The 16,184-nt window shown below is 36.7% G+C and overlaps 1 protein-coding gene across 1 annotated transcript in view; it reads right to left on the bottom strand.

Annotated features, from left to right (window-relative positions):
- LOC105617196 (neurobeachin) overlaps positions 1-16,184 on the bottom strand; it is a 222,104-nt gene that overhangs the window by 69,354 nt on the left and 136,566 nt on the right. The window contains exons 28-36 of the mRNA XM_012198761.1: positions 15,725-15,855; positions 14,413-14,523; positions 13,255-13,462; positions 12,311-12,655; positions 10,981-11,107; positions 10,780-10,888; positions 10,394-10,569; positions 10,028-10,302; positions 9,446-9,582 (exon numbers count right to left, since the gene is read on the bottom strand). Coding sequence (XP_012054151.1) covers positions 9,446-9,582; positions 10,028-10,302; positions 10,394-10,569; positions 10,780-10,888; positions 10,981-11,107; positions 12,311-12,655; positions 13,255-13,462; positions 14,413-14,523; positions 15,725-15,855 — 1,619 coding nt within the window. The remainder of the gene's footprint in view (positions 1-9,445; positions 9,583-10,027; positions 10,303-10,393; positions 10,570-10,779; positions 10,889-10,980; positions 11,108-12,310; positions 12,656-13,254; positions 13,463-14,412; positions 14,524-15,724; positions 15,856-16,184) is intronic.

Below are 16,184 nucleotides of genomic sequence, written 5' to 3'. Positions count from 1 at the left end.
TTACGTTAGGGTTTGGTGTATATTATTTACTTTAACTAATTATTAGTTAACTTAACTTAAAGTTAAGTAAAAGTTTTTAAAAGTTAAACGTAACTAAATATATATATATATATATATATATATATATATATATATTACTTTTCATATAGTTCAGCGATTCTCTCGAAAAATACGTATTCTGCACGAGGTGTTTGACATATTTTTTAATCAATCGCTAACTCACCTTACATGCTTTCCATGAATCAACCAATCTATCAACATACATACATGATACTTCTTCCTCTAATATTCGTAACTTTTTTAGAAAATGAAGACTTTTTAAATAAATAGAATAAAACTTATATATCACTTTCCACGCGGTTCAGCGATTCCCTCGAAAGTACGGATTTTGTTACGGAACTCCTAAAAGTGCCCATTTAAATAGCTATATTTCAGAGCGTAGCCATAAGGCCAACAACCTGTCAGGAGATCATACCCTTGTCAAAATAATCGCTAAATTATGGGATGCGTACAGTTTTAACTACCAGCTCGCTCTCTTGGGTCAGTAACATTCCCGTTTCCTGCCTATCCACTCGTCCCATCTTGCTCGCCAATAACTAGCCTCTTACGTTTCTCTTTCTTTTTTTTTTTGCAACACAGATCTGCCGCACACGAATCGAGAGACACCGGACGCTGTGAATGAAAATCGTGTGAGACAGCTGACGCGCCCATTCCCAACGTCATCAGTTTGCGCATGATTAATGAAACAATAAAAAATTCTTCAGAAACGAACGATCAGCGTGCGAGGTCTACAATTGCTTTATTTTTATTTTGAAATCTTCGATATGGGCACACGACCGGCGTGCGATCATTAATTTTCATCAGCTTCTCCGAGATGACATCAAGAATTCTGAATCTCCGGTTTTCGTCGCTCCGCTCGTTATGATAGATCGAGTCTAACAAGTACTCTTTGAGACACCTTTTCGTCTTTTACAGATTACATTTAACGAGGAATATCAGGATGATAAGAGTTGTCATGTTGCGTAACTATCGCGACGAATAAACGTGGCAAACTATTATCGAACCTTTCTCGTGTAGTGCGGCCCCATTTTTACATAATTGAGAAATAAGATCTGCCTTCGCGCGAGCGACAAATTACATGCTCTGTCGAGCAACGCCTTTAAAGGTAAAACCGGATACGCAACACCGATTTCACGCTACGCTCCGACCATGTCTCGTTCCATTGAGACGATGATAACCAATTCAAGATTATTTTAAGCATACAGATTGCCTCGTACGCTTATCAACTAAGTACTCTACGAAACGATCGAAGAGGCATCTCGATAAAACGTAAAGTAGAAATTTACATCTGGAATTGGGTATGTACCATGTATCGTGCATGTCACAGAATCTGGTGGAGAACATTTCTCGCTTTTTTTTTTACAAATTTATTCAATCTAGGAAATTACAACGTATAAATAATAAACTAAATTCGAATTCAATTTAATACATTTTCTTGAGTAAGTTTAAATTCCATTGTTTTAAATTAATGATTTATAGAAGAAGACTTATAAAAGAATAAAAACGATAACAACTTATAGAAATAATAAAAAATAAATCAGATGAGTATAATGTGACATATAAATTTAATAGTATGCGCAAGTCGCGCTTCGCCAAGCAACACACACGATATTAGTATTATGTGAATAATACGAGCTCGCGCGTTTATCTCCTCGTGATTTGCGCACTCGTTGTCGCGGCAGTTTCATTAATATTAATCGATTCGTCGTAGAGCGTCGTAGAGCGTCGCAGCTCGTTTTGCAAATGCGCTTGAAAATGCATCTTGGGCTCCCGCCGCGCCATGCGTCCGCATGCGAGATGCGATGATTAATGGCAGAAAAGGCGGGAAAGGCACGGCCTCGGATAGTGGTTTTCCCTTATCTCACGGCTCGTTTGTATGCGCGCATCCACGATACCGCGTAGCATCGCGTCGCCCTGCACTTGCATGCTCGCTCGTTATTTTTCGATCGTTATATTACTATACAATTATATACGCGCCGATATGCGTTGCGATGATGAACCTACCTATTGCGCGATTCCCGGTAATAAAGATAAAATAATTAGATATCACCCGATGAGAAAATTGCAATCAAATCTATCTCACTGATACGCTTTTAATGCCGCGTGAATAACATCCGTATCATACTAAGATCGAGATTGAGATTGGAATTTGACTAATCAAAGCAAAATTTACTAAACTTGATATTGATTTACTTTCTTCTGATTAGATTTCAATCCAATCTCTAGCCTGATACAGCATAAGAAATTGAATTTTTCTTCTTATACCGGAAATTGTCGAGCATGATAGTACAATTTACAATGGTGTCGCATTAGAAGATCGTGTCGTAAAACACTGAATACTCTCGTAGATGCGATCACTAGCAATTTACTGTTAATTACAGTTACTTTATTTTCTTTCCACGGAAGAATCTTGGTCTCCAATTTTACGCTATTTAACATTCTTTAAAGTCATCAGTGTTATGTATAATTATTAATAAAACAGTAAATTGATGCAATTAAAGCTTGATAATCTTCATCTATGCAGTGGTTTTTCTATTTCTTTTTCACAAGTCGTTTAATTTATTGAATGTATTATAAATATTGTACTCCGTTCTCGATAGATATTTTAAACATTAAGACATTATACAGAAAGTATGTTTTACAGAAATATCTAAAAATTCAACTAAAATATGGATCTGGAAAATAATTTTATAGGAATATTAAAATAATTATGTAGAATGCTCAAGCTGGTTGTTAGAATGTCAAAATTTTTTGCTGCATTGCTCATCGTGTTTGAGTTTCCTATAATTATTTTGATAGTTCAACAAAATTATTTTCAGATCAGTATTTACCTAAATTTTAGATACTTCAGTAAAACTGTTCTTTTATATAGTATATTAGATATCAAATACTAGATACTTTTTTGAAGAGATTGAAGATTGAGGAAGGAACGTATTACTCGCATATAATGTATCGCGAAACGATCGATATGATGCGGAACCAAAAGCTATTTGCACAACGTGTAGCCCTGAAATTTCATTCCAGTCACGTATCCAGATGGCACACGCGACCACCGATACGTGGCACCAGGCGCCATCGATAATTACGGGGCAACCTGCACCCGTACAGTTCGAAAATCGATGGTGGCGAAAGGGTGACGCGAAAATGGGCACGATCCGTGCCCTGTGCAGCGGACAGTAAAAGGAGAAGAGAAAGACAGAAGGAAGAAAGAGGGGACCCAAGAGGGCATAATAAATATCAGGTAAGAACGAGATCGGGCGCTACTTACGCCGTCAGCGATAATGACAGGGTGTGTTCAGGCTGTTTGCTTAGCGAGCAGATTAGTGAATGAATCCACAGGTGGGCGCCATCCGTCACACTTTGAATCGGATCCAGCTTCGCTCCGCCTATATTGCCAACGACTAGTCCTCTTTCAGGTCCGTATGAATAGGGCAACGAAAGGACCCGAATCGGAGAACATCAAGAAGTATATTATACAGACGATATCATTGATGAATACAATCCGATTTGCAATTATATTACACAACGTAAGAGTTTACACGTTTGTCAGAGTCAATGAAATAATGTTTTAAGATTTCAATTAAGCTGAGAAAAAAATAATGTTATAATATGTAGCTCGAAAAAGGAACCAGGACAATGTAATTCCATTACTGCACTATGTTGAACCAACATCGATGTAGTCGATAATTATAGCTTCATTCTTAGTCATAACGCGACTGCCTAAATTGCGCCGTTTTTAATCAACGTCTAACATTGTAGCAGCACGTCTCTTGATACGTATCGTGTCTTTCATATTTATGCATATATAGGGTGTATCCCAGAAAAAAATGCACAAAAATTGTATTGGATTAATACTTACAAGAAGATTTGTACTTTTACATGATTATAACCAAATGCGTTACAGGAATATGAAATTTACTAGAAAAAGCTATTTAAGAGCGGAGTGTTGTATTTGAAACACGTTGTATATATGTATACCTTCGAGCAAACTCTTAGCACTGTGATGAACTCGCGTATCTACAGAACGGATACACCCACAAGCTTTCCGCCTACCTGCAGTCGCTGACAGAACTGATGTGGCACGAGACAGTTGCCTATGATATTCATCATCATTCCTTTCGAGGATAATCGGTCGTCACGCCTATAACGACTGCTGAAGGAGGATCGGCATCGCGAGAAAGATCGTCTGCTACAGTAAGAGAGATTTCGGACGATCGTTTATTTGGCACTTTAGATTAAGATGACACATTTCTGCTTCCGCAGTTCGCGTGGCCAATTTAAAGATATATCTATATATTAGAAATATATTTATAGTTTAGACTTGAGACAGGAATCAAGTAAATAACTGCGATGCACAAATTGAAAATTAAAATTCAAGTACTTGCCAACATTTTGCCGACAGTAATAAATTATGATTATTTTTGGATCAAGTCATCTTTTTCCCGATTAAAAGTATTTTACGCGGGTGTAAAATATTGCACGATTGAAATCTGCAGGAAAATCCATTTTCTACACCACTGAAGAGCCTTGAGGCACCGATATGATGAAGTGTTACGGAGATTGGCGGACCACCGGAGTAATGTCCGCACTAATAGCAGTGATTACCCCTGCCTTGTTGAGAATGAGCCCGCCTGCTCCTTCCTTTCCAGCTTGCCTGCTCTTCAGGTTCTGCCCCGTACTCTTCTTCGCGCTGCCCTGCCCATGAATTGATGGATGTTTACCAAACTAACTGCATCCTTTTCGCGCAGACTACCCCTCTGGTCATCGGCTACCTGGTCATCGGCAATGTCGAGTCCCATCGAAATCGTGAATCGATTAAATTATGTGGGATATGCAAATTCACATCTAGATACGCGCTCGTGCACCTTGATCCTCGTGCCTTTAGCAGAAAATGCACAATGAAACTGTTGGAAGAGTAATTATTGCCTCTCGTTTTTATTAATAATAACACGGATGATATATACGCAAGCAGAAGAAATTAGATCCGATCAAGAGTTATATGCTTATTCATCAAACTTGACGTGAATTATTATTCCGGAATACATGATACATAATTCAAAGAGCGAGCATAGACGCATCGCGCTTCGGGAGAGGAAAAACGTGTCTCTTTATCGAAGAAACCACGTATCGCACGGCAATCTGATTGCAAGAGTAGCTGACAGGCTTTATTATTTATCGACACGTGTTTATAATCGCAAGATGCAAGAATAATGCGATGGAATAATTGTGATAAGATACGGTCGCGTATTCGATGGCTGGTAGTTAAAGTGAGGTGGACAGTCTTTGTAATATTATCACGAGATACCGCGGATCGAGGCGCGGAATAATTACAGTCGTATTATTATAACGTCACTCGCACTATATTACACCGATGTCATGCATATGTATTACCTAAGAAGGCCGTAATCGCATAACATTAAACTGGTGCTCGGTCACAATCCGCCCTCCTGTCATTCTCGTTTAGTCTTTCATATATAAACGTGTACGCTCCCGATAGAAAGTTCTTTTCATATCGTTATCTTACAAAGAGATCCGTATCGATTACACAATCGCCTGCACAATATGTATATTTATGTACGAATAACACGCCGATATTAATAATCCCGAGTGTGAAGTGAATTGCAGCGAGAAATACCACTAACTACGAACTTGGAAATCTCTAACACCGTATGATCTACGAGGCAGTTTGTATTTGCAATCATTGATAAACGGCTTGATGTCTCGGACGTATTTTTCGCGGCGCTGTATCCCTCGTTAATGGTATCTTCGTCGCGAACGAGCACCAACGTATGGCACAGACCACCTGTCCGGTTGGTATCCCTCGATCCTCTTTCTCCCATTTTCTCACTATCTCCTTCTCTCTCTTTCTCTCTTTTTTCAACATTGGACATCCCACAAGGATATTCGCAGCATGTGTCTGCGATAACTATACCACAGGAAGGGGAACTTTAGGCGCCACAGAGCAGGTTTCCATAAAAATGCGAGTCTCTCGAGCCGCGGAGTTTAATGTCCCGTGTGACCTACCCTCTGAAGCTAAGGCAACAAGCTGTTAGGTTTGTGAAACCTGATCTGCTTTTTCTCCTCCAAAATTCGAAAAATATAAAACGACGTAAAAACAGAAATTAACGATTAACTTTTTGAAGATTATTGCATTGCGCGCTAATATATAGTAAGATATATTCATACTTTAAAAGCGGTAGTGTCGACTTTCTATTGTTGACGGAAGGAACGGTTTACTGAAGTGTTTAAAAATTTAGATAGATATAAATTTTAAAGCAATTTTGTTGGATCATTAAAATAATTATGTAGGACGATTAAACATTGATAATAATGTTGCAAAAAATTTTAACGATTTTTTAACCAGTTTGATTGTCCTATATAATTATCGATGGTCCAAACAAAATTATTTTTAGAAATGTATCTAGCTAAATTTTCAGCAACATTCTTTTTTACCTTGAATATACATTGTACATCTTACATACATGTGTACATCTTACAAACATAAGCGTTCTATAGCTTTCTACCTTGATGAATGCTAATAAGAAACTCAGGAAATTGATTATTTATTTTACGACCGTACTTCACGTACGTTTTGCTGTCTCTAAGAATAATCCAAGTGGCGACTCAATTTTCAGCGTATGCAAGTCGCGACGACAGCGCATCGTTATTACGTATCATCACGAGCAATTATGTGACATAAATCTCACATACGATACACAATATAAATAACCGTTAATTAATTTACGAATGGCTGCAAGGACTTTGCGATTCAGTATTTAATCTGCAGAAGAAGAGCATATATGGTTTCTTCATCAAATTAGAGACGAAAAGTACATTTGCAAAAGAACGGCCATATCGTTGATTATTTGTTTTAGATATTAAATGCCTCATGCAGACTATCAATAATTCATTCTCGACGTAATCGCACGGTGTGCATCCTCTATCTTTAACATATGGCATTGTGGGACAGACAGAAAGAGAGAAAGAGAGAAAAAGAGAAAGAGAGAGAAAAGAGGAACAGTGTGGGGCGGGAGAAGAAACCCGTGTAAACGATAAATCACGATAAATACGTTTGCCTGGGCCATTATAAAAGGTGAAGGAGGAAGAAGGGAGAAATCGGCGCGATCGGCGGTGGAGGAGACTCATAAGGAGAGATACGCACAAAAGGGTGCAGAGGCGCGCGGCCCGATATGCAGTTCTTCCCTGAGGTCACTCCTGGGTGCATCCTCTTCTGCGGCCGCGCATTACGATCGCTTAAGTCTCGGCTCGACTATCGAGTGATCCATCGCCTACGAATTCAACGAAACCTCCCGCTTACCCTCAGGACATCCTCGACTAATGAGCGTGTCTCGATCGTGAACGACCGGTCTCTCTCTTTTTCTTTCTCATCCCCCCCTCCCCTCTCTCTCTCTCTCTCTTATTCTTCCTCTCGCCTTGCCTCCTCATCTCTGCTTCCTTTCTCTTTTGCTTCTATCTATCTGCCTGTCTTTCTTCACTTCTCGCGCTATTTCCCTCTTCGCGTCCAGGTGCGCTCAGCTTCTTTCTTAAAAAGGATTCCAATTAAGAGAGTCCGAATGAGTTCGTACGTTCTATTGAGCAAATCCGTCGGTCAAGATATAACGGAGACGACAGGTGGACACTGCGAAATCCTTGTGCATATCCCCGAGAAACACAGAGATACGGCGAGCGATAACTGAGTCTCTCGCGCGGAGAACAACGAATATATTTTATTTATTAGCTAACGAGGAACGTCGCGGCAGGCGTTAAAAGAGACTGATCCATGGAATTGATAAAATTTGTGACATCATGATATAAATTTACAGACAATAAAAAATTTCGTTATTATAATAGCACAATTCAAGGAAATTAATGATCGTTTACAAGATGATCGAACTTATCGGGTAAAATTATTTAATTATTAATTTATCATCGAGGTGTAACTGAAAAAAATCTTGTGATATTTATTAGATTCAACTAGATAGTAACTAGTGTAAGTTAAACGCTTATACAAGACACAATATTCTTAAAATATTATATAAATATTATATAAAAAGGATACATAATATTTATATTACATTATAGAAACATTATATGTGCTTATAAGGTAATTAAAACTATCAAATATTCTAGTAGAAATAATTAGAAATTCAATTGCGATAATCAGAATTCTGATTCATGTGATCAAAATTTATTTTGTTTTTCTTGTTGGGATATCAGAAATTTTTTTTCTCAGTATGGATACTACAAATTTTGTTTACCGCGCTAGGCATACTTTCCTGAATGATGTTCATCGACTAGGTGGGAAAATGCGGTAATTTTAGTACATTCTTGTGAGAAGCTTGTTCACCTTGTGCCACCGATACATAGTGCGTGGCAAAGCGATGGAAGATAGAGAGGAAGAGAGATAGAAGAGCGGGCAGATACCGGGCCCCACGGGGGGCTCATAATTGCCGACCCTGAAGATCGGTCGACCCCATGGGGCCCTTCTCTGTTTGTTTTATTCCCTAGTTATACAAACGCGAGATCTACGACCGATATATGATAATCGTCCTTCTACTTCTTCCAGTTCACCTTCCTCTCTCGTTCTTTCTCTTTCTTTCTCTCGATTTCTCTCTCAGTTTCATCTCGGCTTTCTTTTCATTTTTTTTTTAATTGTGAAAGCTTCACGAATATAGGGTGGACACTGATAGACAGAGACACGTCCGAACTAATTCTAGCCAGAATCTCCACTAGCGGTGGAAGCTTTCGCCACGTCTCATCATTTACGACGTACACTTATTCAAATTCTATGTCGGTTGAAATGATTGATATTCTTCGTTATGAGCGGCTACCTTAGGCTTTCGCGTTCGTCAGTTTAAGAGAGGCCAGCATAAAATATTACCTCAAACATTTAATATGTAAATAATGGGTATACGCTATTAGCGTACACATTTTAGCCGCAGTGTTAAATGCACGCTGATAAAGATGCATTTGCGATAAATGATAAAAGCGAATTGAAAGAAATTAGAAAATAATAATGCAATACTGATTGCAAATATTGATTACAAAATTAAGTAATTGAACATGTCACAGAATTAATGCTTCTATTGAATGCTTTTTAGCTTCTTTAGCCTCATAAGAAAATATAAATATAAATTTAATTTTGGTCTCTTTCTTGACAATTTGGTTTTTCATTAAAACAACAGTTTTATCGCCAAGAAAAACTGGCGACTATATTTCAAATAGATAACACCGAATGCTCCAAATACATATAGTCTATCTTAATGAAGAGAAAACAAGATAAAGCAACTAATTGTCGAAGATTATATAAATAACGCATATTGTGACAAAGACATAGTATCTTTTTGTCATGTCCTTCTATATATGTTTTAATTTAAGTACTCACCTCACTGTCGATTTTTTTGAATTCCGTATCATCCTCGTCCACCTCGAAATACAGCTCTGTAGATGTAACGGAAATGATGCCGGGCGCCACGATACCGGGTGCGATTAATTTGCCTTTCGTGCTAATATTCACTGGACCTGATAAAACACGAATAATCAGTCAGCATACGTATAAACAGCACCCCAATAAAATAATAACATATTACCTGCCTATACATGCAATTTTTTTTTATTTAAACGTGATGGAGTTTTCCTCATTTTTATATAATTGGAAGATGTATTAAAAAATTTACATACATTATTAAACGCCAAGATCCAGATCTCGACTATTTTGACGCTTACTTATCTGTGTTTCTTATTTTATTTTAAACTCATGCATACTACAAATTATCGGTATGCTTGTTTTGTAATATACAACGCATAGAAATTGGAAATTAAATGCAGAAAATTAAACTAACAGATGACAATTAACCGATACTTAAATAACGATTTCAATGAAATTGACGAAAATAAAACCGGTTTGCGCGGTCAATAATATGCCATTAAAATGTCAGGTCTCGTTTATCAAGCAACGCCGACCAACCTGTCAAGTCGTTGTCGAGATCCCTGTCGTCCGTCAGTAATTCACTGTCATCCAGAAGATCCGCCGACTGCAATTGCTGTTGGTGTGCACGCGAGGCTGCGAGATGCGCGTGAAACTCTTCACGCGCTTGAAGTATCGCATCCTCGGGTGCACCGTGTTCTAGAGCCGCCTTGAGAGTAGCCTCGGGGTGGCTCGAGCCTAGTGGATTGTGCACGAAACGCTTGCGTCTACGTGCATCATCCTCCCAAGCATCTAGTTTCCAGTATTCGGCTAATCTGTAAATAGCAATAACAGGTAAATAATATGATATATATACAGAATACAATTATGTGCAATATAAAATCAATTTAAAACGTTTGCGCTCACTTTGCAGCCATTGGATCCATGTATCCCCATGCGCCGTGCTTGTTAGACAAAATATTTCTGACTTTCTCCAGAAGCCTGCTAGCGATAACATTATCACGTCTTCGTGCTGCGGTGATTAGATGATCGCACATGCGTTCTTCTTCCCGACGGTCCAATAGTGTTTGCGCGCATTGTGACTAAACATCAAGAAAGAAGTATGTATTATTAATATAATATAATATTAATGTATTATTAATGTATTTTTTATATAGTATTGGATTATAACAATCTACTTCAGAAGGATTGTTGTATCGGTATTAAATGACTCGCGAAAATGATCTGGCGACAAAAACTGGTCGATTCTATTTACAGGGCAATGAAATCGCCGGAAGAAATGCATGCAATACCTCAAAGTCAGCATGCTTCAGCACGTCATCCGCTCTCATCCTGTTTAAAATGAACTCTGCCTCATTTGCGACTCTTACTATGTGATCCTTCATCGCGTGAGATAGCAGCCTGTGTAACGCAAGGAAGCATTTTCATGAAAGGAAACGAGAAAGTTTGATTTTGTTTTATTTGCGCACCTAGCCGTATAATAAACGTCTTACCTTCCTTCGTTAATGAGCTCGATGAAAGCGAGACCTGCGTGCTTTTGCAGAGAGTTTTGCCATTCTTGAGAGCAGAGGAGCATAACCAATTCTACGACGGAGTTGCTGTTCTTAAATGTAGTTAAACCTGGCAAATTACAGACAGGGAATCGTTAAACGAACGAACGATAAACAGTGAATAACAATGACTGTTAAACGGAAGAAACGAACAGTGTCGTGTTCTACCAAGACCATATAGTGTATCGCGGATATTGTTAAAAATAAAGTACATCGATCGTTGCAAAACTCCATCAAACGCCACGTTCCTTGAATATAAAATCTGCGAGAATCATCGTAGTCTCTATGCGCATGCTGAATACTAATGATGAGCGATTACTTGGAATACGCTGACCATCTTCCTAAAGCGAAATCATAAAGTGACTAATTTGAATACTCGGTGTGAAATACCAGAGATAGAAATACCATAAAAGTGACGAAAGTCCCGCCAAGTATGCCCATTTAAAAAGACTCTAAATTTTTATTTATCACGCGAGCATATCTAAATATACGATTTTAAATATTTTACACGTACAACATTGTTGAATTTTTATTTTTATGATCACTATTTTATCTTTTAAAGCGCCCATAATATATCAATTTCGGAATATTTAATGATGAACATTAGTTTGTCATATACATGTTTACGAATTGAACAATAAATTTATTCAAAATAATGTACAACGTTTAGAAAAAGAGACGATAATAAAAGTATTAAAAAAAATGGAGCATTTTGGCAATATGTTAAATATGCACATTTACAATAAACATTTTACCGCAATAAAATATAACGAGAAACAACAAAGAATAATTTTATTTATTATTTCGGAAAATATGTCTATGTAACTATGCTGAGTTTTAGTTCCTTAATTCTTTATTCTTTTTTATTCGTGGACGTGATATATCTCGACATCGCTTAGAAAACATAGACCATACTAAGACTGTTCTCCGTGTAATAAAGTCCAATGTGAAATATATCCTTTTTATTTATCGAGCCTCAAACATTCTATATCATATTACGCGCGCGTAAAATGTGGAATGTGAGAGCTGTGATTTCCTTTTACGGATTCCATAAGCGCGTATATAATGAAACTACGGTGTGTTTATAGCGCAATTTATATAGAGACTATTCTAAAATCACACATACATATATATCAAATAATATTTGAAGAAAATGATATTCGAAAAGAAAATTTGTCTTGGCTTGCTCGTAACGTTTCCTTAACGGATTCATATACAACATGCAAACATCGAACATAGAAGAATGATTGTACGTTCGACGTACCCTTGCAGCTCGTACCTTTTCCTTCCATTAACAACTCTTGACCATGGGAGCCAACAAGTGTTTTGGACAGGAAGGGAGCAAAATCCACCATGATCTCTCGAAGGAGGGGGCAAACTGAACCCAAAGCCATTTCCAGCTTTTGCGTGAGAGAGGCTTCGCGGGAAGGTGTTGGTACAGGTAAATGATCAACCAGACCTTTGATTGGTAATTCATCGGCCCTCGGGGATGCTGCGGTTACTACCAACCGATCAGGAACTCGTACCACAGAGATTTCCGCTGACGGTTTCTCCCCGCGTTCTGCATTGCCGAGCATTTCTTGTTCGAGAACGTTGCCTTCGCTGTCTTGCATGTCGCCTGTATTTTAGAATATATCTTGCTTTACTTATCAAGTAGCAAGAAGATTCTTGGAATGAGAATAATTATATTGAACAACAAATTTTGATCAACAATTTTGTTTCTCAACAAGTAATAAGTGTTCCTTGCAAAACTTTTTATTAAAAAAAGGATTATGCTCTCCAAAAAATTCAATCACTTTTTAATTCTTAAAAATTTGTTTTCAATTTCATATGTAATAATGTAAATTTGTAATATAATTATAAAAAATTTAAATATTTTTTTACAATACATGAAAATAAATATTAGATATAAAGCTCCTTTTATATACAAGGATAAAGTTGTAAAGTGATTAAAAAAAAAAATTTATTAATAAGTAATATTTAATGTCAAAAAATTACACTAATTTACAAGCTTTCTATTTTTCAATATTTGAATTGCGATTTTTGTATTTTAAAAAGTTATAAAAAACGAATTTAAATCTGTAGTGTTTTTTAAAAATAATAGTCTTTAATTTCTCAAAACTTGTAAGAACTTTTTACTTTCGTGTTGAGAAACAGAATCTTATGAACTGTATTATCAATCACAAGTGATGATACCATAACTGATTTGACTCTTACCACGCGAGTGTGCAATATTGTGGATATTACGCGGATCTTCTCTTGGATTTGTAACAGGCATCGTATCACCATCTTCATTAAGATTTACATCTGTCCAGGCTTCTTCCGAAGAATTATGCTTGTTTTCGTTGTCGGTGGTAACTTCAGAAGGACTCGGGTCCGCAGTAATATTGCTGCGATGTACTGTCTCCTCACTGGAGTCATTGCTCTGAGAGAAAGTCGATTAAAATAAAGGGAAGAATGAAACATTAGAATTTTTTCTACTTCAATTAAAATCAATTGTAAATTATTTTAAAAAATATTGAGATATTTTAAATAGAAAGAATTGATTGAAGAATTGAAAGATTCATGAATCAAAGATTTATATTATATATATTTTTATAATAAAACAGAAATGATTTTTTAACCGATGTATAAACGACAATATTAGCGACAATATTATTTAAAAGCCTTTTTATTTTTTCATATTGCTGAATTTTATTAGATTAACACGGAACTTCTTTTAATGATCGTTACTACGTAAAACTATTCAGATATACCGTATTTCCAGGCCTAGAAGAGGAATCTCACTACGATACTAAAGTCAATTACTAATGAAAGTTTATAGAGCTATATTTTATTACAAAAACATTTCATAAGATAATTTCATACAATCACACTTCATGATATACTCTCGCGTGCCATGTACTTACTTCATTACATGCAATTAATAGTACACCATTACTACGCAATCAACTAATATATTATAGAAAGAAAGAACCAAGCTTCTCATGTATTCAAGCTTCGTTAGCGAACTTGTTAATTCTAGTATAAGATAAAAGTTATACGCGTGTAAGGACCGCTATTTTACATTATATTAATATTACAATAAGCATCCAAAAAGATATATATAAATCAAGATATATATATATATATATATATATATATATGTGTGTGTGTATATATCGCTCTCTCTTTCTTGCACCCGTCAAATGGGCATTATTGTACCGTTGCGTATCCTCTCGCATTCTTTTTACGGAGTGAGAAAATTTAAAACAATTAAAAATACATTTATCTGATCGCTCCCAAAACGCGACCGGTCGCGGTGACATAATTCGGGAATCGAGCTCCCGTCAATGTCCTCCACACATCCGGATCTGTACTCAAATTAAGTTTTACCTGCAGATTTCGTGGCAGTGGTTCGGACCTTGTAGAAGTGCCAAGCGTTGGTTCTGATGAGGTGTAATCCTCGAGAATAGTCCGCGGCCGAGGTACACCACTGTGACCTCCCTTCAGAACCAGTAGTTAGTACGCATAGCAATGCAAGCAGAGGAAGTTAACAATGAGAGAAATTCAAGAGTCAGAATATTGCATGCTCGATAGAATTACAGATAAATACAGTGGTTTAACTTTCGGAAATGCGATTATGTGAACTTCGCGGATTGATTGGGGTTTTGCTCTGATAATGCCGATTTTCCAAAGAGAATCCGTAATGAGATATAGATATTACGTGCGAGAGATAGTTACGAGAGATAGTTATGAGAAATCATAATTGAGCTAACGGTCGTTACGCTGGGACTACATAGATGCAAGACATCAATCGATAAGTGAACACTACATGCTGGGCATTACAAGAGTCTTCAACTACGGTAGGTCTCGAAGTCACGTAATTGTATTAAGAGAATCAATCACTATCGAATACTACACTTAAGGGTCGTAAAATAGGAACTGATAGACAATAAAAATATATCATAATCGTAAAATTGTGTTAATTTAAAATCAACATTTAAGGATGAATGTAAATTTACCTTGTCAAGAGTCTTAATATGTATGTGTAAATCTAATGTAGCTACCTATGAACTGGTCTATCGTAATTACATAGTATATTCAATATTTTGGAGTAAAAACTTTATAAGTCGTCATCAAGACGAATAATACGTGATAAATTAGTGCAAAGCATTGTGCAATAGCACAAATTATTTGGTCATTACTGCGGTGGATATTCCATAAGATCGTGCGTGATGGAAGAGTGCTAAAGTCTCGCTGCTGTGAATATTATTTGTAACTATCGAATATAAAGAGAAAGATACTCAGGACAGTATTGAAAGAAATGGAGTTGAATTTTAGTTTAGAGAAAGACCCGCGTACTCGCTACGTAGAGCTGTATAAAGCGACAGATTGAAACATCGAATCATCGTTTCTACGTTCTTGATCTATCGAAATGCATGCAATCTCAAATAATACAAAATTGTTATAACTTTGTAGAACCATCTCGTTTTACTTATACGTTATACCAATCAGATTATGTTGTCACTATCAGATTGTGTTTTATGTGACGGACTTTATGAAACTTTTACCTGAGATTTTCAGTTCAATTTTTCTCGATGTTCACACTTCTTTTGAATTTGTTTGGAGAACAAGTGTCCGTTGCACTTGTCAGATCGCATTGAAATTTCAGGTAAATTACAACTTTTCCGCGAAACTAACTTACCTTGGTTGACGGCGGTCCAGATGACGTGACATCATGATCAGCCAAAATTGAAGAATTGTTCTCATCGACGATAATGACTTCATACTCGCCATCATCTTGAGAGCCAGATTGACTCATTATACCTCCGCTACCTGAGAACACATGATTAAAATATGATATGAGAAATCGATAAATGTAAAAACATTTTCTTCTTGCTAAGCCAGTTGATATTCATATACATGCGTTCAACGATATTATGTAATAGAAAGATTTCATTTATATATTTATAAATAAAATTCACAGTTTGCCAATGTAAAAAATGTACAAGACCAATAGCTTATGAAATCCACAAGGTACATCAAAAACGAAAACACACAAAACATTCTTTTTTGTTTGTATTACGTAAAGGGTTGCGCAAAATTGCTGCAAAATAAATCGTAGCACACAACAGACATTTCAATTCTTCAGTTACTCGAATCTT

This window comes from Atta cephalotes (assembly GCF_000143395.1).
Source record: "Atta cephalotes unplaced genomic scaffold scaffold00012, whole genome shotgun sequence".
In the NCBI taxonomy this organism is placed as follows: Eukaryota; Metazoa; Arthropoda; class Insecta; order Hymenoptera; family Formicidae; genus Atta; species Atta cephalotes.
Note: the sequence above shows the minus strand (reverse complement) of the source record. Positions and strands in the feature narration are given on the sequence as shown.